The sequence below is a fragment of the Sus scrofa genome, chromosome 6, assembly GCF_054392235.1.
Source record: "Sus scrofa isolate SSC_HxYL_T2T_F1_AM1 chromosome 6, Sscrofa_HxYL_maternal_Yorkshire_Landrace_v2.0, whole genome shotgun sequence".
Taxonomy (NCBI): Eukaryota; Metazoa; Chordata; class Mammalia; order Artiodactyla; family Suidae; genus Sus; species Sus scrofa.
Window position 1 is genome coordinate 105,972,141 of NC_139388.1, and position 21,351 is coordinate 105,993,491.

General features: G+C 43.7%; 1 protein-coding gene across 13 annotated transcripts in view; it reads left to right on the forward strand.

Annotated features, from left to right (window-relative positions):
- The first annotated feature begins 217 nt into the window (after nt 1-217).
- The window catches only part of EPB41L3 (erythrocyte membrane protein band 4.1 like 3), a 191,296-nt gene continuing 170,162 nt past the window's right edge, over nt 218-21,351 (forward strand). For all 13 annotated transcript variants that reach the window (XM_084964216.1, XM_084964219.1, XM_084964220.1 and 10 more), the window contains exon 1: nt 218-509. In XM_084964216.1, coding sequence (XP_084820342.1) covers nt 455-509 — 55 coding nt within the window. In that variant the 5' untranslated portion in view covers nt 218-454. The remainder of the gene's footprint in view (nt 510-21,351) is intronic.

Sequence of the window (21,351 nt, forward strand, 5' to 3'; positions counted from 1 at the left end):
TGACATGTGTATTGTTATGGCAGTGGGGGAACCTGAGGATTTTTAAAATGCTCATCTACATAATTAAACCGACAATGTGATACCAAGCAAAAGGGTCTGTGATGATGCTTAGGATCTGGTGGTTGTAGGAAGCCCTGTGTGACTTGATGTTCGCTGCTTCTGGAAGCTCCTTCCACAGCACTTTCCAGAGCGTTGCATAGTCACGCGGAGAGGCTCCAGTGCGAACCAGGAAGGCAGGTCTGAAGGATGCTGTAAAATGCAGTGCAGTGCGGTGACTGCTTCCTGCTCCTGGCTGGTTTCTGGAGCGGTGAATTCAAGGAGGGTAGCTGGCTGTGATAGTAAAACAACTGCTTTTACCTCCCCGGATCTGTTTGCGCTTTGTTGAGACTATTCCCAGAGGAAGAGAAGCCGGGATGGCAGTGCGCCTATCGCTGTGAGAGCGCGGCACTGCAGCATGCCTTCTCTCATCTGCCTCTATCTGTGTTCAAAGTCCCTCTTAGGACTCGGAGGTAACGTTTTTTGTTTTCCTAACAGGAATGTCTGCTTGTGAGAAATAGCTGTTTTTAGGGATTGTAACTCCGACTTGGATAAATATTCAAGCAAGTCTGCATGTAAATTCAACCTGACAAATGCGAAAATTCTTCTTTAGGGCGTGAAGCCTTTTTAGATGTTGGTTCATTCATGACCTTGCTGTGTTGATTGTTCTCTAGTTTTTCTCTGGTTTGAAAGCTTTGCTTTTCAGCTTCTAGCAGGAAAATGAGAACAGATGGGCTTTAGCTACAATGTCATCTCACCTTTCCCTTTGTCCTTCTTGGTAACCACCAGCCCGACTTGTCAGAAATTCCTTGCTCTAAGGACACACGCTTAAAAGAGTCTGGAAACAGCTTTCTGGTGTGATGGCAACTCCAACTGAGGAAATGGTTAAGAGAAAACTTCGAATGCCTTCCAAAGACAAAAATGCAGTGTGCTTATGCTCAGGCTTTGCAATTCACAAGTTGTAATTCCCTGTCCTTTATGCCAAGAATTGCACAGATGAGTAGTGATATGTAACTGAAATTTACTTCCTAAGGAATTGTCAAAACAACTTGCTTAAAATGGGGCTGATGCCTCCACCTCCAAGGGGCGGAGTTGCCCATCAGTCAAGCCAGGAGCCTGTTTCTAGCTCCCTAGGTGGTTTTTGTTGGTCTTTTGTCAATCTTTGGAAAAATAAATTTCCACAATAATTGGTTTAAGAAGTGACTAATTAGCCAGGTAAGTATCCAGAAGCAGTAATAAACTCAGAGGGGTTTCTTAGTGGGCTCTTCTCTTGTTGAAACCTTTGATCTTAATATCTGTCTGTTTAATCAAGGGGATTCTTAATGGTTCCTAAGGGTCTGTTTCCAGTCTGTGTCACCCCCTCATCCTGAGTGACACAGGCTCTGGCGGAACGGGAACCCCAACCTCTTTCCTGACATCATCTGGGTTGCTAATTTCTCTTAATTCTTTGCTGATAGTAACTTTCAAAAACAATGTTATTACCTGGGAGATTTTGGTGTGATATTTTGAGAAGTATCCCTATTTTGTAGCATATTTTCCTTTGAATGCCTGCTTCTGAAATCATCCTCCCACTTTTTTGTTTTTTTCAGTGAACCCAGAAACTATTGCAGAACCATACAAAAATTAACTTCCTCTCATGGAAGTTTCAGGGGAAACAGGCCTCCCTTAACAGAGCTCTTGTGCTTTACAATGAACTTTGATAGAATGTATTTACTTGCAAATTGGTAAGAAATTACTTGTACAGAAAATGCACATCTTGCACCTGAATATTACTGGTACCTGTAGTTTTATTCATGTTTTATATAAGGATAATAAGACCCAGAGAGGTTTGAATTAGAAGGAAACAGGAAATAGCAGAAGAAAGAGAAGGACCTAGGAACAGAAACTGTTGATAAAACTCAGCCTCTGCCCACAGGTGCTGAATAGAAATGCAGAGACAGAGTTTTGGGTGAAGGAGAAAAATATAGATTTTATTGCTTTACCAGGCAAAGGAGGTTACGGCAGGCTAATGCCCTAAAGACTGTGCCCCCCCCAAGAATTTCAAGGAGTTTTATAGTAAAAAGGAGAAAAACGGGTTTTCAGATAGGAATCAGGATTGGGACAAACATGCATTCTTTTTTCTTTGGGTGAATGTTAGACATCAAAGCTGGAGTCAGGAGATCTCAGCCTGATCACGATGGTGGCCTTCTGGGTTATTGTGGAGAATAACAGGACTTGAGAAAAGGGCATATTGATCAGAGATTAGAACAAACTAGGAAAGTTCCTAAAAAACATCATGGTTTTAATCATCTTTAACCCACAGGCAATTATGTTCAGGGTGCCTAATCTTTAGTTTACGGGTGATTATGTTTAGGGTGCAATTAAGCCAGGGAGAAGGACAAGGAAGTTTTAAAGTATTCGTTTCTTTTCTAAAAGAAACATAAGGAATAAAACTTTTCTCTTAGGTGTAGGAGATGCCTCTATTCCTATGTCTATTCCTTGAGAGGGAACCAGGATCCTGCCCCCAAGTCTGTACTGTTGTTGCTTGACTGTTCCTCCCTGGTCTCTGCATCCCCTCCCTTGCCTGATCAGCAGCTGTCTGAACCTGCCCCTTGGAACTCAGGGCTGGCCGTGGAGGCTGAAGGAGGCTCATTTCCTCAAAACAAGAAATGGGGGTCACAGAAGAGCTTTTGTGCCCAGGAGCCCCACAGGGCCCTGCTCGGTTACAAAACCAGGCTCTTCCTTCCAGGATGAGAACTTTCTCTCTGCCGGTTGCCATCCCTGTGGCACTAGTGGTGGTCTAACTGAAGTAGTGGGCATGCTTGGGAATCTGGTGGGCATGCTTAGAGAAGTAATGATGAGGGCAGGTTAGGAAAGGCTTTCCAAGTTGGACAGGAGAGGCTAGAAATGATCAAAGTTATGTCCAGAGCTCCATTCAGTGACTTGCTAGCGGGACCCACAAGTGTCAGCATAGCTGCGCTTACAGGTAAGATTAATTACAGCAAAATGATACAGAGCAGAAGCAGCACAGGGCAAACGGGATGGGTGATGTCCTGGGGAGACCAGCCACGAGCTTGCAAGGGTCCCTGCCCATGTATTCAGGCAAGATGTGTCTAATCCCTCCAGCCACACACGGAAAGCACGTGGGAAATGCTGCCTGCCTGGGAGCTTGCTAGGGACTCCGTGCCCAGGAGTTTTGCTGGGGGCTGGTCCCATAGACATCCTTCGCCTCGTTAGTACCCGTCAAAATTCCAGGCTCCCAGAAGGAAAGCAGGTGTTGGGCACAAGCCATATCATTTGTACCAACAGTTTGAGCACAGTGAGCCCCCTTCTCAGCTGTGAGCAAAAGGAACTCTCCCCCAAGCCAAGTTTCCAGATGCCAGCCAAGGGCCAGCCTTGCAAGCAGGCCTTTCTAAGCCTGGCATCTCAGGCCTGCTGTGCTCTTTTCTGCACAGGAGCTGTGGGAGGTTATTGAACAGCTACAGTGACCTTGAAAACCATGGTAGAAAAGATTTCATCAGAATAGAGTGGGGAACAGAGTGGAGTAGTTGATTAGGGACTGGGCCAAGAGATTGGAAATAATCCAGCTGAAATCTCAGTAATCAGTGTGAGAATAAAAAGAGCAGTGATAGATACAAGAAGTAGTTGTCAGGAGGAATAAATGGGTTGGAGGTGAGGATTGATGGAATGGGAAGGTGGTTTCAAGTCTGGGGCGATGAAATACATGGTAGGCTTTTTTTTTCGGGCTGAAGAGGATTACTTAGGCAGAGTGGCTGGATGTCACGGAAAACATCCTAAATTCTGGATATAGAGACTCTGAGAGGACATGAAGAGTCAAATTTTATATAAATAAATATATATAGTATATATGTTACAAAATATGGGTATCTTACCACCAATGAAATATACTTAAGATATTGGTAAATTAGGAGTTCCTGTGGTGGCGCAGTGGAAACGAATCCAACTAGGAACCATGAGGTTGCGGGTTCGATCGCTGGCCTCGCTCAGTGGGTGAAGGATCCGGTGTTGCCGTGAGCTGTGGTGTAGGTCACAGATGCGGCTCGGATCTGGCATTGCAGGGGCCCTGGCATAGGCCGGTGGCTACAGCTCCGTTTCGACCCCTAGCCTGGGAACCTCCAGATGCCGTGGGTGCGGCCCTAAAAAAAGGACGAAAGACAAAAAAAAAAAAAAAAAGAAGAAAGAAAGGAAAAAGAAAAATTGGTAAATTACATTAAAAAAAAATAACAAGAAGTTCATAGCCATGGTACATTCTTGGGTCATGATTAGACAATCAGAGTAAATCACATAATAAAATAATTAGTGTTGAAAGGGATATCTGTATTAGCTGTGAAGGACACACTCTTAACTGACGTAATTTTAACATTTTAACATGAGATTTTGGGGCGGGGGGGGCTTTTGGGGGGCCACACCCCCAGCATATGGAAGTTCCCAGACTAGGGGTCGAATCAGAGCTGCATCTGTGACCTATACCACAGCTCATGGCAACGCCAGATCCTTAACCCACTGAACGAGGCCAGGGATCAAACCTGCAGGTTTGATCAAACTAGCCAGGTTCTTAACCCGCTGAGCCACAGCAGGAACTCCTAACATGAGATACTGTTAATGTCATTAAAAAGTCGTAGGTATGAGGCAACTTTTCCCCACTTTTTATTCTACTTCCCGCTCATTGACAGCTGGAAATTTTTACCTGAGTTGTCAAATCTAGTCTTGATTTTTTTTAAAAACAGAAATATTTAATGTTTTATTATTTGTTTTTAAGTAACAAAGAAGTGTTATGCGAACAATGTTCTAAAGGGTTGCTTTCTACATAAGTGTAGATTTCTTTTTTTTTTTTCCCTTCTGTTTCTTTAATGTTTTTGTTTTGATAGAGTGAAATACCCACCCAAAGCCTCAGGTGTTCCAGTAGAGAGGAGATAAACACACTCTCAAAACAAAGCTTCAGCCACATTGTTTTTGGTTTGTTTGTTTGTTTTTGCTTTTTAGGGCCACACGCAGAGCATATGGAAGTTCCCAGGCTAGAGGTTGAATGGGAGCTACATGGGATCCAAGCCACATCTGTGACTGACACCAGAGCTCATGGCAATGCCAGATCCCCGACCCACTGAGCAAGGCCAGGGATTGAACCGGCATCTTCATGGATACTAACCTGATTCATTTATTTCCACTGAGCCACAACAGGAACTCCCAGCCACATGTCCTAGTCCTCAGCAGGGCACCAATCTCCTTCCCTCCATGCTTTGTCCTACATGAAACATCTGCCTTCCTGGCCTTCCTGAAGTCTGGGTCTCAGGCAGTTCCTGGGGATTTTTATCAGCACCCGTCTCCCCACTCTTCAGCCCAGTATTTGTACCATCCCCTGGACCTGCTCCTCTTTATATTTTACCCTTTGTCTGATCATTACCAGGGAGCCATGGTCGATGAAATTGCGTGGACCCCCTCCCTCTAAACTCAAAGCCGCCTTACTCTCTGCAGGGACCCCTGATCTTAAAGGTAGCGGTACCATTTAGGAGGGGGCAAGCAGATGTGGCTCTCCCACTTTTGAGATGAATGGCTTCACACACACGCTCCTTATCTATAAACGGGTGATGAAATGGTACTACCTCCTAGCATTGCTCTGAAGGTTGTTGTTATTATTATTGCTTAACCCAGCACTTGGCATTGAGGAAATGCTCAAGAAATATGAGCTATTTTGTTGGTGATGGTTATTGCTTCTCCTTCTTTGTTATTTTAAGTGCCTCCTTAACACCTGCAGAAATAGACTGATGCAGTGCCAAGGTTTGGGAGAACTCAAGTTCATTCCTTGGCCTTAGAGGTCGCAGAGTGGTGGTTCCGAGCCGGGCACTGGACCAAGGCTACCTTCATTCAAGTCCTGGTTTTGCCATTTACTAATTGTGTGTTGTGGGCAAGTTAATCAACTCTGTGCCTTATTTTCTTTTTGTGTGATTTTTTTTTTTTTTAATTTTGATGATTTTTATTTTTTCCATTATAGTTGGTTTACAGTGTTCATAAGTGTAGATTTCTGACTGGCGTCGATTTAGAAAAGCAACGTGGGAAACGTCTGCTAGGGGAATGTGAAATATTGAGGTTCTGCTAGTCATTGAAACAAATTGATCAAACAATGTATGGGTACAGGCTTCTAACCATTCTGACAAAAATTCTTTTCCCCCACTGAATATATACACAATATGGGCAGATTCCATCTGCCTGGGCATATTTGTGCTGTATTTACAGCCCCAGTGGCTTTTGAGAATTCAGTTATATTACCTCCCCATAGTCACTACATTAAATATCCACCCCTATTTACTGGAGATCATATAACCACTTTTGATTGGAAAAATAACCATTCTACTTAGCCAAAGCAACATTTCTACCTTCCCTGTGGGGTTTTGGTGTGTGGTTTGGGGGGGGGGGGGTTGTTTTGTTTCCTTTAAATGCAGTTTCTCTCTCACTTGTGGAAGCAGAAAATATAGTAACAGGTTTGGGATAATTATTAGAATTGCATGTGTAGGGAACACCTGGGAATACAGGAGGTGGGCAGAACTCCTTCATAAATATGTATTGCGGAGTTGACATTCTTATGTTATACAAATTGGATGTGTCAGGATTTTAAATGTCAGCTTTGGATTGAATGTAAGAAATTCCTGACTGGCATTTTCTTGACGTTCTTTCAAAGTGACCCTGTAGCCAGAGACTTGCTGTGGGAAAAAGTTGCCTAATACCTACTAACTTTTTAATGACAGTAATCATATCTCATGTTAGGAGTTCCCACTGTGGCTCATCTTTCAATTCCTTGCTGCTTAAGAGTGAGATTTCTCTCTTGGCTTCTTGGGAGCCCTCCCAAGGCCCGCCTACCCCAGCTACTCAGAACTCTCTTGGCACCTTCTACTTCAGATGTTAGGACTCTGGGCAGCAGTAAGTGGGAGGATGGGTGGGGTATCCTTCATCCTCCTTGGATTCCAAAGTGGGGGTCTAAGAACAGGAAGAAGAGGACTTTCTTCTTTATCTCCCATGTGACTCTTGTTTGTGGTTAATTTTTTAAAATTTTTCATTGAAGAATTGTTGATTAACAATGTTGTAATAATTTTTTCTGTATAACAAAGCAATTCAGTTCTACATGTACACACATGCATTTTTTTCCTAAATAGATTTTCACAGAATATTGGGGAGAGTTCCCTGTGCTATACAGCAGTTCCAATCATTCCATATACTACAGTGTGCATATGTTAAATCCAAACCCCAGTCCATCCCTCCCCTGACCTGTCTCCTTTGTTTGTTAATTTTTTTTTTTTCTTTTTTGGGCCACACTAGCGGCATATGAAAGTTCCCAGGCTAGGGGTTGAATCAGAGCTGCAGCTGCCAGCCTATACCTCAGCCCCCGCAACACAGGATCCCAGCCACTTCTGCAACCTACACTGCAGCTCATGGCAACACCAGATCGCTGACCCATTGAGCGAGGCCAGGGAGGCTGGGGATTGAACCTGCATTCTTATGGATGCTAGTTGGATTTGCTTCCACTGCACCGCAATGGGAACTCCCTATTGTTAATTTTTAAAACTCATATCCCATGTTGCTCTAAAGCACTTGAGTCAGGTACCCAATTATTCAGACGGGATAATTGGTTGGGAAAGTCAGGGTTAAAATAAGATACTGGAAGGAAAAAACACAGCCAGGACCAGGTGAATCTGGGAGGTATAGACCTTCACACCCCGTGCAGTAGAGAGAGGTAGGTTGTAGAATTGGGTCTGAGGTTCCTAGCAGTGAAAGTGAAGAGGAAAACATGATCAATGAAAGATTAGAAATATCTGTGAGATAAAAAATCCATGTTTTTCTAACCCTAAAACCTACGAGGAGAGTCCATAGGTGCTCTTTAAGGGTAGCGGAAAGAACAATGAATCACCAGCACCCTGTAACAGAGAAAATGACGGTCATATGGCTGTTGGTAGGATCTCATCTGTAGCTGCTTATTTATATGCTGCATGCACCTGCTTGAGCAGAAGCAGTTCTAAAGGGACCTCTGATTCCAAGTATACAGTTCTGTCCTAAAGCAAAATCTGGGAAATGGAGAGGAATTGGCAGCCCCACATCTTTCAGGCGATTATATTCATGGGTGAATTTCTCCCTACAGGGCTTTTGGTAATAATTATTCCACATGGAATCTTGGTTTGTAATCTCTGACTAAAACTGGGAGTGCAGTGTTACCAAAGTATTTGGGAGTCGATGGAGGAAGTGCCACGGAACCAGACTTGGGTCCGCTCGCCTGAGCAGAAAGCCAGTTTACTGGGTTGTAGGGAAGGAAATCGCGGTGTTTGTTATAGATGCCAAGCAAGGTGTCCAGGCAGCTGGTGCTCAAAAGACCTGAACTTCCCAAAGGCTTTCAGGGCAATTTAAGGACAGGGCGAGGGACGGAGGTTGTGGGGTGTGTGATTAGCTCAGGGACATTCTTCTGATTGGTTGGTGGTGATATAATTGGAAGTCAGCGTCATCAACCTTCGTTCCACCTGGCCTGGTGTTTATGTGCTGGTGGGCAGCCTACAGTTAACTTCTTCTACTTGGTGGGAGTTTCTGTATCTGCAACACAGCTCCAAAGACGTGGCTCAGAATATTATCTATAGTATCTTCTTGAGGAAGAACCGAAGGTCCTTGACTTTGTTGAATGGCTAAACTATTTTATTTTGTCTTGCTTGACTGTTTCCCTTTCTTTCTGCATTTTCTCACTTCTCTGGTTAAATTCACTCTCTGGAACTTGGGGAAGACCTACGAGGCTGAAGTTTTTCTACAGACCAGAGGCAGGTGCAAGACATGGAGCCATGGGGGATGGGGTGGGGTGGTAGCGGTAGGGGGGCTGTTCCAAGGAAGGCCCTGAAGGTCCTGCTCAGTTACTGAAGGGCAGAGTTAACTTTCTGTAGTGAAGTTTAAGGACACATCCTTGAAGGGATGGTCACTGTGGCTTCCCTTGGGAATGACACAAGAGACGACCACATGAGATAAAAATCCTCTTCCAGAAATAGTTCTGGATCCACGTCAGACCAACGTGGGATGTTATTCTAACTTGAATTGCCTTACCTTTAGAGCAGTCCTGTGGAAAAGTTAAAAATTTGGCCGAGAAATCCTGGAACAATCACATTGCCCAGGCATGAAATGTCATTAAAGCCACATTATATTATGCCCACTGGAAAAGAAGTCTTAAAATGCATCATGCTGAAGTGCAACTGACTATCCATGAGCCACGGATCCTCAGGGACCTACCTAGTTTGGTACAGAATGGGCTGCTGAGAGGTTAGGGGGAACAACTCCAAGAGATGATGCTTAAATTTTGATCACATTGCTGCTCATTTCAAAATAGCGGCAAGCCAACCTACAGAACATGTGCATGCCTTTCTCTAAAGAATACTTTTTTCCTCTGGTACCTCTTGGAATGCTTTCAAAAGTGTTCACTTTTCTCATAGTACATGACTGCAGAAGGCCGGAAGGTTTCCACTTTCCCCTTCAAAGTGTAACAGAGACGTCCGTGTCAAAGCAATGCACGTAATTTACATTCTCCATGCGTACTGGACTTAGATTCAGGATGAGAGGAAAGCCTCTAAGAACTTGGCATTTGATAAGAAAAAAACACAGACCACTCAATACAATGAAACCTATTTTATTTCAAGGATTACCAAGTTAGATGGAAAATGCTGATAAGCTTGCTTTCCATAATGACTTCAGTCTGCTCTCTCACCTCTTGACCTCTCTTGGCATCTCTGTTGCCAGGCAACAGCTGAGAAATAAAACCTGTGTGAGTAAGGAAATTTCCCCACATAAGAATGCGTTGTATTCTTGAAGCTGGGGAACCACGTATTTAGAATTTTAAATACATTTTTTTTTTATGTTCAAAATATGACCAGTGGTGGTCATGTATGCAAACCAGCTGCCCATAGGCCTGTTTAACTCCTAATGCTCTTGAAGGATTGAAAAGCGGTACCTTTCAGGGAGTTGCTGTTGTGGCTCAGCGGTAACAAATCTGACTAGGATCCATGAGGATGCGGGTTCAATCCCTGCCCTTGCTCAGTGGGTTAAGGCTCCGGTGTTACCCTGAGCCCTGGTATAGGCCACAGATGCGGCTCGGAGCCAGTGTTGCTGTGGCTGTGATGTAGGCCCCCAACCTCTGGACATCCTCCTCATAAGGATGGAGGAGCTGTCCCATAACCAACAATAATACTCTTTTTAGAGACTCATTAGTAAGTCAGAGAAAGATAAATATCATATGACATCACATATGATGATGTGTGGAATCCAAAACAATGATACAAATGAACTTCTTTACGAAAGAGAAAAAGACTAACCTTCGTAGAAAACAAACTTATGGTTACCAAAGTGGAAAGGACAGGAAGGGACTGAGGTATACACACTACGGTATATAAAATAGATAAACAACAAGGAACTATACTCAATACCTTGTAATAATCTATAATGGAAACAAATCTGAAATGTAGATATAGCTGAATTATGTTGTTATGCACTTGAAACTGACTCAACATTGTAAATGAATATACTTCAGTGAAAGAGTGAATTATCCAAAAATCGATCATAGTTTGTTTGTTTGTTTTGCTTTTTAGGGTCGATCACACGGCACATGGAAGTTCCCAAGCTAGGAGTTGAATCAGAGCTGTATCTGCTGGCCACAGCCACAGCCACCTCACATCTGAGTCGTGTCTGCCACCTACACCACAGCTCACACCGATGCTGGATCCTTAACTCACTAAGCAAGGCCAGGAATCTAACCTGCATCCTCATGGATCCTAGTTGGTTTCTTTAATGGTTGAGCCATGAAGGGAACTCCTAGTTTTATTTATTCATTTATTTTGTCTTTTTAGGGCTGCACCCTTGGCATATGGAAGTTACCAGGCTGGGTTGGAATCGGAGCTGTAGCCGCCAGCCTACACTGCAGCCGCAGGAACTCAGGATCCAAGCTGTGTCTGAGACCTACACCACAGCTCACAGCAATGCTGGGTCCTTAACCCACTGAATGAGGCCAGGGATTGAACCCACATCCTCGTGGATCCTCCTTGGGTTCGTCACCGCTGAGCCACAACAGGAACTCCTGATCATAGTTTTAAAAGTCTAATGTTTTTGAGCATGACAAACGACTCAGTATTGTGCATTTTAGAGAGCCTGAGTCATAAATAGCGAACATGTCAAAGAAAACAGCACTGACTACAAGTTTTAAATGAGTGTGTCTTTGGCTCTATGTAAAGTTCATCTAGCTGGGTGCTCTGTGGAGCTGAACTTTGCTGTAAAAATACCACGATTTAATTATACCTATGATGTCTACAATGTTGCCCTGGGGAAATATATTGTGAATTCCAGCTAGGGACACCAGATAAACATCCCCCACTCAGGGGCACTGAGAGTTAGCTGTCAAAAACTGTCTGCTCTTGGGAAAAACACGGAGGAAAAGAAGCAAGGTTTTCACCCTCTGGGTAAGAGAAATACACACCTTGGGGTTAGTCACCTAACCTAGTGTCAGGCACTGTGTAGTAAAACACAGCCACCCCTAAGGGACCAAGCACATGCTGGCCTTTCATCCCTCTCCTTCCTCAGCTGGGGGTCTTCCCCTTGGCGGTCTGTCTCTCATTTGAGGACTGCTTTGTATTTTACACCTCAGCAACGTTGTAATCGAATTGTTCCCCAGCCCTGCTGACTTTTAATTGCTGTTGTGGTCATGCACACAGCAGTGACAATGATTCCAAAGAAAAAGGTGAGCGATTGGTTGTCAACATTTGCTTAACTTTATACAGTAAGCGCCAATTGGCTCAAACTGTTTGGAGACAGCTGACCATCCTCTGGAAGATGCAGCCGTCAAACTGAAAATGGTCCCTTATCAGAGCTGCAGTTACTGTTGTGTTTCATTATTTCTTCCTTTAGATTGCCGCTAGATCTAAAGGGCTAATTTTGAGTATTGCCTAGTCCCGATGACTGAAAATTGTCCTAAAACACTCTGCAGTCCCATTGAAAGGAAACATTGTCCCCACAATCTGCAGATAATAATCAAGATACAGTTTGTAAAAGTGTATTTATGAAAAAGTTCCTTAAGGGATGGTATGACAGACACGAAACTCAATCTTTTGAATGGTTTAGGTTTTTATAACCAGAAGTCTTGATTTTTCCTTTTTAAATTTTTCAGCTTGAGTTCAGAGCATGGTGAGGGGCCATGCCAGGGCTCTCTGGAGAAGTGGTTAACACACAACAATGTATTTAATAACAACGTTCTTAGAGTTCCCCTTGTGGCTAAGCAGGTTAAGAACCTGACATCGTCTCCATGAGGATGTGAGTTCGATCCCTGGCCTCACTCAGTGGGTTCAGGATCTGGCATTACCTCTAGCTGTAGTGTAGTTTGCAGATTTGGCTTAGATCCTGTGTTGCTGTGTCTGTGGTGTAGGCCAGCAGCTGCAGCTCAGATTCGATCCCTAGCCCAGGAACTTCCATAGGCCACAGGCGCAGCTCTAAAAAGAAAAACAACTCTTTAATCTGGAAATTCAGAGACCTGAGAGTATGGACTTCAAGAGCAAAATGTTTCGCGTTCTTCCTCCATCAGAGAGCCTGAGGAGTATTTGTGTATAGGGCGCTAGGAAGATGCCTTGGGGAAAGTTACTGGAGCTTCGTTAGTCTCTCTTCTTGTTGACAAATAATCAGTGTCACCCACAGATGTTTTGCACTCATCAGGGCCTGCATATACCCAGGGGAGCCCCTAGCAAATGTGGCTTCTACCTCTGGGAAATCTAGATCCATATTTCCACATCTAGTGTTGCAAAAACAGACCCTGATGTTTCAACAAAGCCTTTGCTTTCTCTCATACCTGACTTTTTTTTTTTTCTTTTTTTTAACCATTCAGAGGAATTGGTACAAACCATAGTCGGAGAAGGGAAGCTTCGGGGTGTCGGTGGGACTCTACTCCATTGAGGACCGGTTACAGGGTCACTATCCTGGGACATTGCATTGTCTAGCTTGGGCATGGGGGCTGGTTTGCCTTTGCATTGTCTCACAGGAAGAAGGGGGCTGCAAATTAGAAGGGGAGACTGGAAACCCTCAGAATGCAGGTGCTTTCTCAGGCAGACCAGTTTTAGGATCTGGAGGTTAAGAATCTGGAAATTGAGTCCCTTAAAACTAGATAAGTGCCAGCATATTCCTTTAAAAATAATGTGGCATGCTCTCAGAAGCATCCATCTTCCAGTTGGAAGAGCATGATGGTAGATAATATTTTGCTACATGGTGGCTTGTTTTCAGGCAAAGTTCTGATGGTGTTGAGTTGCTTTTTCTGTGTTACCATTATTTGAACAAAAAGCCCTTTTAGGTAGAATTCTCCTGTTTCCATCCCACCCCACATTGTCTGAGGTTTCCCCGCTTGATAGAGGGGGTAGAGACCCCAGGGAATTGGGTCTCAATGGCGGGAGGGAATTCAATAGAAGTCCAGGAGTTGGGAAAGGAAGTGAGAGTTTTTATTTCCTTGGGACCTTCGATGAAAAACTGAGGTGACAGGAGTTCCTACTATGGCACAGTAGAGGGCTGTGTTCAATCCACAGCTGTGGCATAGGTTGCAGCTGCAGCTTGGATTTGATCCTTTGCCTGGAAACTTCTGTATGCCATGAGCATGGCCAAAAAAAACGAGGTGATAAAGTTGCATTTCCTCGACTTCCTTACCCACTACTTGCAAACTTATATATAACTAAGCCCATCTTCCTCTCCTTTCTGAGGATGAGGATGAGGGGTCCTCCTCAGTTCAGGGATGCTGCCTCCACCTGTGTCATCCATCCCTCTCCTCCAGGACTTTGCCCAGGAGACCATCCATTGGCTCCCTTATTCTACCCTCTCTCTGCTGTGGTCCCTTCCCCTCGAGGTATGACTGTGCTTAAGTTTATTTCATCCTCATCACCCCCTTTCCTCAATCCATTTCTTGCTGGTATCTGTCTCTCACCTTATCTTATCGACTTCCTTATCTCGAAAATGGCAGTAATGGGGTAGCCACAGTCTAGAGTTACCAAGAGAAGGAAATGGATTGTATCTTCCCCTATAAGATATCAATACGTTAGCAATTCTTGTTCGCAAAGTTTACTGAAATTTAAATGTCTGCATTTATTCCTCTCTCTTCAATCCACAGAATTATTTATCCCCCAAAGTCAACTGAAGTTGCTCTGGCAAGGCCGCTTGTGACATTTGTCACTTAAAGCTGGTGGACTCGCCTCAGTCCCTGTTTTTCTGGATGATGTAACTAGCCCTGTGCAGTCTTTCTCTCTGATGCTTTCCTCCTGGTCCCCTTCATGGCCACCCTCTCTCTTACCGCCCCCCCCCCCCAACCTGTGCGTGGTCCCAAGGGTTCCATCTTTGGCCCAAGATGTACATCCTGTTGCCTCTGTATGATCTTATCCAAATTCAAGGTTTTTTGTTTTTGTTTTCTTGGTCTTTTTGCCTTTTCTAGAGCCGCTCCTGCAGCATATGGAGGTTCCCAGGCTAGGGGTCTAATTGGAGCTACAGCTGCCGGCCTACACCACAGCCACAGCAACATGGGATCCGAACCGGGTCAGCAACCTACACCACAGCTCACAGCAACGCCGGATCTTTAACCCACTGAGCAAGGCCAGGGATTGAACCCGAAACCTCGCGGTTCCTAGTCGGATTTGTTAACCACTGCACCACGATGGAACTCCCAAATTCAAGATCTTAACTCCTCCCTGATCCTAACCTCCTCTGATCCTCAAGCAGACATCTTCCTGATGGTTGGAAATATGAACTCAATGCTTCACATACAACTCAGGTTCAACACGTACACAATGGAATTTATCATTCCTCTAACACGATTTCTTGTCTCCTCCAACAACCATTTCTTCACCCCATATCACCTTTATCTATAAATGGCACCATCACTAAGTTAGGCACCTAGACTCATCCCAGACCCCTCCTTTCATAGTCAGGTGATTCAGCCAGAGCTTGTGCATTGAGTGAAAACTGTGTGTCTCCTGTATATTTTTCAATCACCTTGTTTTTTCCATCCTTACACTGACTGCCCAAGCAATAACTTAATAAAATAACAATTCAATTATTAATATTAATTAAGTTATTATTTCTTATTGAAAAGAAAGCAGGGCTCTTCTATTTGGTGCCCCTGACACTAACTGGTCTTACATCTCAACAATCCTTTCTCCAAATGCCTTCAGAATCATAGCCCTAAACTATGACTCTAATCGTGTTGCTCCCCTGGTGACACCCATCACCCAAAGGGTAAAATTCAAGGACTTACCTTGATGGACAGAATCATCCATCACCCCGGCCTTACCTGCCTGTGTTCAATTTTTTCCCATTCTCTCTTCTCACAGGCTTCCCCATACTGCTGGCTATTTCAAGGACCCTGAGCCTTTTCTTTTCTCTTTTTTTTGTTTTTTTCTTTTTATTACAGTTGATTGATGGTATTGTTCCACTACAGCAAAGTGACCCCATCGTACCTGTATACACAGTCCCTTATATTATCTTCCATCATGGTCTATCCCAAGAGACTGGATATAGTTCCCTGCGCTGTACAGCAGGACCTCTCCTGAGCCTTTTCTAATTCAATTGTTCCTTCTGCCTTTCCCCATCCTCATCCCATCTTTCTTGGCTGTCTAAACTCTTGTTCACATAGTAAGACTCAGGGGAGTTCCCGTTGTGGCTCAGCAGAAATGAATCCGACTAGTATCCATGAGGACGTGGGTTAGATCTCTGGCCTCGCTCAGTGGGCTAAGAATCTGGTGTTGCTGTGAGCTGTGGTGTAGGTTGCAGGAGCGGCTCAGATCCTGTGTTGCTGTGGCCGGCAGATACAGCTCCAATTTAACCCCTAGACTGGGAACTTCTATATGCCTCAGGTGCGGCCCTAAAAAGCAGAAACAAACAAACATCTGGTAAGACTTAGTTGAGGCTGGACTGGGAGCTCTCATAACACCTTGGCTTACCCCCATCTGAGTATCCCCAGGTTAAGTGAAATGATCTGTTCACATGTCTGTTCTCCCACCAGACAAGTAACACGTCTGTTTCTCTCCCCAAAGCAAAGACCAACTCTCTTTTGCCTTCGTCCTTGCTGCCCCAGTGTAATACTGAGTCCCATAGTAAGTGCTCAATAAAAAACATCTGGACAGGAAATTCTCTTGTGGTGCAGCAGGTTAAAGATCCAGCGTTGCCGCAGTTGTGGAGCAGGCTGCAGCTGCGGCTTGGATTTGATCCCTGGCCTGGGAACTTCCACATGCTGTGGGCATGGCCAAAACAAAGAAATACACAAAACACATCTGAACAAAACTGCATAGAGACAGGGCTGGAAAGGCATCAAGGGCAGGCCCTGGAGTAGTGGTGTACAGATGGGGGCTTTGGGGACTTCTGTGGCTGAGGTGCAGGATGGGCTAGGTCAGGGCCTTCATGGGGAGAGAAGAGCTGAACTGGTGGCCAGAGACAGTACTGTCGCTGTCACCACCATCACCATGGTAAACACTGATTGGGTTCCTGCAATGCACCAGGCATGTCTTGTCTCAGTCATCTTTCTGGCTCCATGAAGTAGGTACCCTGACTCATCTCCCCTCTGTCGATGAAGAAACTGAGGCTTAGAGAGATTGAGTGACTTGCCCAAGGTCGCACAGCTTGTAACTGGTTGAGCGAGGAATAGAAATGGGTTGTAGGACTAATTCTTTGATCTACGTTAGTTGTGATTCCCTATTTTCATTGTTTAACTCCTGGTCACCCTTCAAGATACAACCCAATTGGTAAGCAGAACAATAAAGCAAAATTTTTAAATCTTTTACATTTTAACTTTTATTGTGAAATAATTTTAGACTGAATAGAAGCATTGTAAAAATCGTACAGAGCACTCGTACATCTCACATCCAGCTACCCCCAAGAGTAACAACTGACATAAACCTAGTACACTGATCAACAATAAGATATGAGAACAACACTGTTAGCTAAACTACAGGCTGTTCCGATTTCACAGTTTTCCACTGATGTCCTTCTGCTCCAGGATCCCACCTGGCACATTAGTCGACGTATTGGGACCTCCTTAATCTCTCTCTTTTTCTTTTTTTCTTTTTTTTTTGTCTTTTTGCCTTTTCTAGGGCCGTGCCTATGGCATATGGAGGTTCCCAGGCTAGGGGTCTCATTGGAACTGGAGCCACCGGCATACACCAGAGCCACAGCACCATGGGATCTGAGCCGCTTCTGTGACCCACACCACAGCTCACGGCAACACCGGTTCCTTAACCCACCGAGCAAGGCCAGGGATGGAACCCGCAACCTCATGGTTCCCAGTCGGAGTCGTTAACCACTGAGCCACGACGGGAACTCCTAAGTTGTATAGTTTCATAGTATCTCCCTACAAATGTTTCTTAACTACTGTTACCCTCACAATCAGAAGCACTTCAACCAAGTGATGAAAGTTAACATCGTCAGGAATAATAAGTTAACATAGATGTCATAGGCTCCTTAATGTGATGCACTGAAACGTCATATCACCTATGTAGATTCTCTACCCCCCCCCCCCCCGCCAATGTATCACCTTGGTCTACTTGTGCGAAAATATGAGACAAACCCAAATCAAGGGACATCCTGCAAAATACCATGAGTTAATTTTTCAATGGGCCAAGGTCATGACAGACAAGACTAAAAGAGATTAAGGGCGTTCTCGTCGTGGCTCAGTGGTTAACGACTCCGACTGGGAACCATGAGGTTGCGGGTTCCATCCCTGGCCTTGCTCGGTGGGTTAAGGATCCGGTGTTGCCGTGACCTGTGGTGTGGGTCACAGAAGCGGCTCAGATCCCATGTCGCTGTGGCTCTGGTGTAGGCCGGTGGCTCCAGTTCCAATGAGACCCCTAGCCTGGGAACCTCCATATGCCGAGGGAGCAGCCCTAGAAAAGGCAAAAAAAAAAAAAAAAAAAAAAAAAAAGACAAAAGAAAAAAGAAAAAAAGAAAAAGAAACTATGCAACTTAAACTTTCACCCCTTAATTTCAGCATTCATCAATGGATCCTGCCTGGAGCAATTATTCCTATGGTTTACTTTCTTTTTCAAAAAATGTTATTGACATATAGTTGAATTACAATGTTGTGTTAATTTCTGCTGTACAGAAAAGTGATTCAGTTATACATATATATATATATACTCTTTTTTTTTTTCCTGCCTTTTTAGGGCTGCACCCTTGGCATATGGGAGTTCCCAAGTTAGAGGTCCAAGCAGAGCTGTAGTTGCAGGCATATACCACAGCCATGGCAACATGGGGTCTGAGCCACATCTGCAACCTACACCACAGCTTAGGGCAGCACTGGATCCTCAACCCACTGAGTGGGGCCAGGGATCGAACCTGCATCCTCATAGACACCTGTCAGATTCATCACCACTGAGCCACAATAGGAACTCCTATATATTCTTTTTCATATTATTTTTCATTATGGTTTGTCACAGGATCTTGAATACAGTTCCCTGTGCTATACAGTAGGACCTTGTTGTTTATCTATCCTATATATACTACTTTTCATCTGCTAATCCCCAACTCCCAATCCTTCCCTCCACACCCCCACTCCCCCTTGGCAACCACAAGTCTCTTCTTTATACCTGTAAATCTGTCTCTGTTTCATAGGTACGTTGATTTGAATTGTGTTTTAGATTCTACATGTAAGTGATATCATATGGTATTTGTCTTTCTCTTTCTGACTTAGCTTCACTTAGTATGATAATCTCTAGGTCCATGCAAATGGCATTACTTCATTCTTTTTTATAACTGAGTGATATTCCAGTGTGTGTGTGGGTGTGTGTATGTGTCTGCCACATCTTCCTTATCCATTCATCTGTTGATGAACACGTAGATTGCTTTCATGTCTTGGCTGTTGTGAATAGTGCTGCTATGAACACAAGGGTGCATGTATCCTTTCATATTATGGTTTGACTTGGGTATATGCCAAGGTCTGCGGTTTTCTAATTTTTCCGTTTCCTTCATTTATCCTACAATTATTATTGGAATTCTTCTGTAAGAATTGTTCTTTCTCCTGCTTTCATCTATTTATCCATCATTGATTTACAGCAGGATGAACTCATGGATAGTTAGTTGATTCTTTGGGTTATAATCCAATACTGTCCTTATTTAGTTTTCTGCTCAAGTTGTCCCAGTCTTGGCCATTAGGAGCTCCTTCAGATGGGCTCCTGTGTCCTTTCCATATGCCCCCAGGTTTTTTTCCAGCACTTCCTTACTTAATGGCACCACAGGATGCTCCAGTTTCAGCAAATGAAGCAAATTTTTTGAATTAATTACAATTATATATCATACTTGCAAACTGAATTTCTCACTGGACATCTCATTCAGTCCATCACTAGCCTTTTAGAAGGGTGACATATCTTATGAAGGATTTGCCTTCAAGGCCATAAGAAAACCATAGAAGATAATATGTTCTTTGTCCTTTTCCCCCAATGTAAAGTCTTAGACATGACTATGTAAAGTATGGAATGTAGCATTCCAGTCACATAACAATGGCTGCCATTCAATTCCCTTTCAATAAATGTGCAAATGTTCCCCTTCTTGAGCAACGTACCCGAACAAATGTAGATATTTGGAATGGTGCAGCAGGGCATCCTGCAGTGTTCTCTAGAACTTTCAGGATCCGTGTGTTTAATTCCCCTATTTAGATGAACTTGTACTTTACCTGAGGCTTTGACTTAGTTCAATAACTGGTTGTCACTTCCTATGGAGTGAATTAAGTTTGAAAAAGTTGGAATTAAAAAGTTACTCTTACCAGGCAGATTGTGCTGCCAAAATGCTTTAGTCTTTCTAAACGTTTCCCTGAGGTAGGTTTTTCTTAAAAGTTCATTTTAAGGTGGGCATGAGAGTTCTTCATTCTTAAAGGTACCGAATCTAGATCAGTGTGGACTGTGAAATTCCCCCACCCATCACTCATCAGACAGTTCCAATGCCATTAATCAAGGGAACCCATCTAATTGTAGGTTTCCCTTTAATTAGCTCTTGTGCTATCTCCCATTTTTATATCTCCCTTTTATACAAACACTTTAGATTATTTTCAGCATTTCTATAACTCAGAGTTACAGAAAAAACCTAATCCAGCACAGATATTCGGGGAGGATTTGTAAGGAAAGGACCATCATTGGAGGTGCATATATTTTCACGTCTAGATGGTATCATAGTATTTGAGCCAAAGAGCAAACTAAGATGAAAAAATAAAATAGCCTTTCTATAGAAGTAGACTAAACAACATGTTTGTGCTTTAGCATGCATAAAAGCAAAATTTTAAATGCAATAGACAATGGCATAGGTGCAGTATAATGGATTTTCTCTAGTCATACTAGAAAAACTTCTGACTATGGGGTAGGTGAGAAATTATTTATTTAGATCACATTCAAAGAATCTGAGATAGTAATTAAACCATCAGTAATTTTGTTTAGTCTGCATTGGTTTTTCTAGAAAAGCAACCCAGTAAATGTTGCATGATTGATATGAACTGCAAGAAGGTTTCAGATTAAACCAGATAACTGGGAATTTATAAACGCTTACATCCTTAAGTTCATTACCACATTGTTCAACCAGATCCACACCAGGGCACTAGCCTGGGCCGAATCCCCCTGTCTGGATCAGAGAGTTTCTTTTCTGATTAGATTTGCATAGCCAGTAAGGGGAACAATGCCGAGACTAGAACAGCACAAGTTTTATTCAACAGCCAAGGAATGGAGAAGCAGGAACCTGGTTTGCAAATCAACTTCTCCACCCAATTCAGGTGGAGACACTGAATATATAGAAGGATCTAGGTAAAAGGGATGAAATTGGACAGAGTGTGAGGAATATTCATGAATTATCCAAGAACGGGTGTGGTTTGGACCCAGAACTCAGACATCTCTTCTACTCAGTGCTCTTTTGGGCTTTTCTCGTTGTTGCCAAGGTCATTGTCAACTGTCATGGTGCTAGCAGATGTGTCATTTAGCTAATACATTACAATGAGCATATAATGAGGCTCTAGATCTGCTGGAAGTCAAATCCTCCACCTTCCTGGGCCTAGATGGTTCTAACCTAACTGGTTCTTGTTTTTTTCCCCCTCTGCAGCTTCTTCCTGAAACTTAGATAAGAGTCATTGGTTTCTATTTGAGGGAGGGTCAGAGGTATGATTCTAGGCGGCAGGCTTGGTGGTAATTTGTAGATTATTTGGAACCCAGAAGACATTTTCCCATAGGAGACTGGTTTACTGGTTAGCTTCCCAGGTAATTGGACAGAAGCCTGTTTCAGCCATGATGCCTTTGAAGAGTGGATAAACTGTAGTTGTTCACTTCCACCAAATTG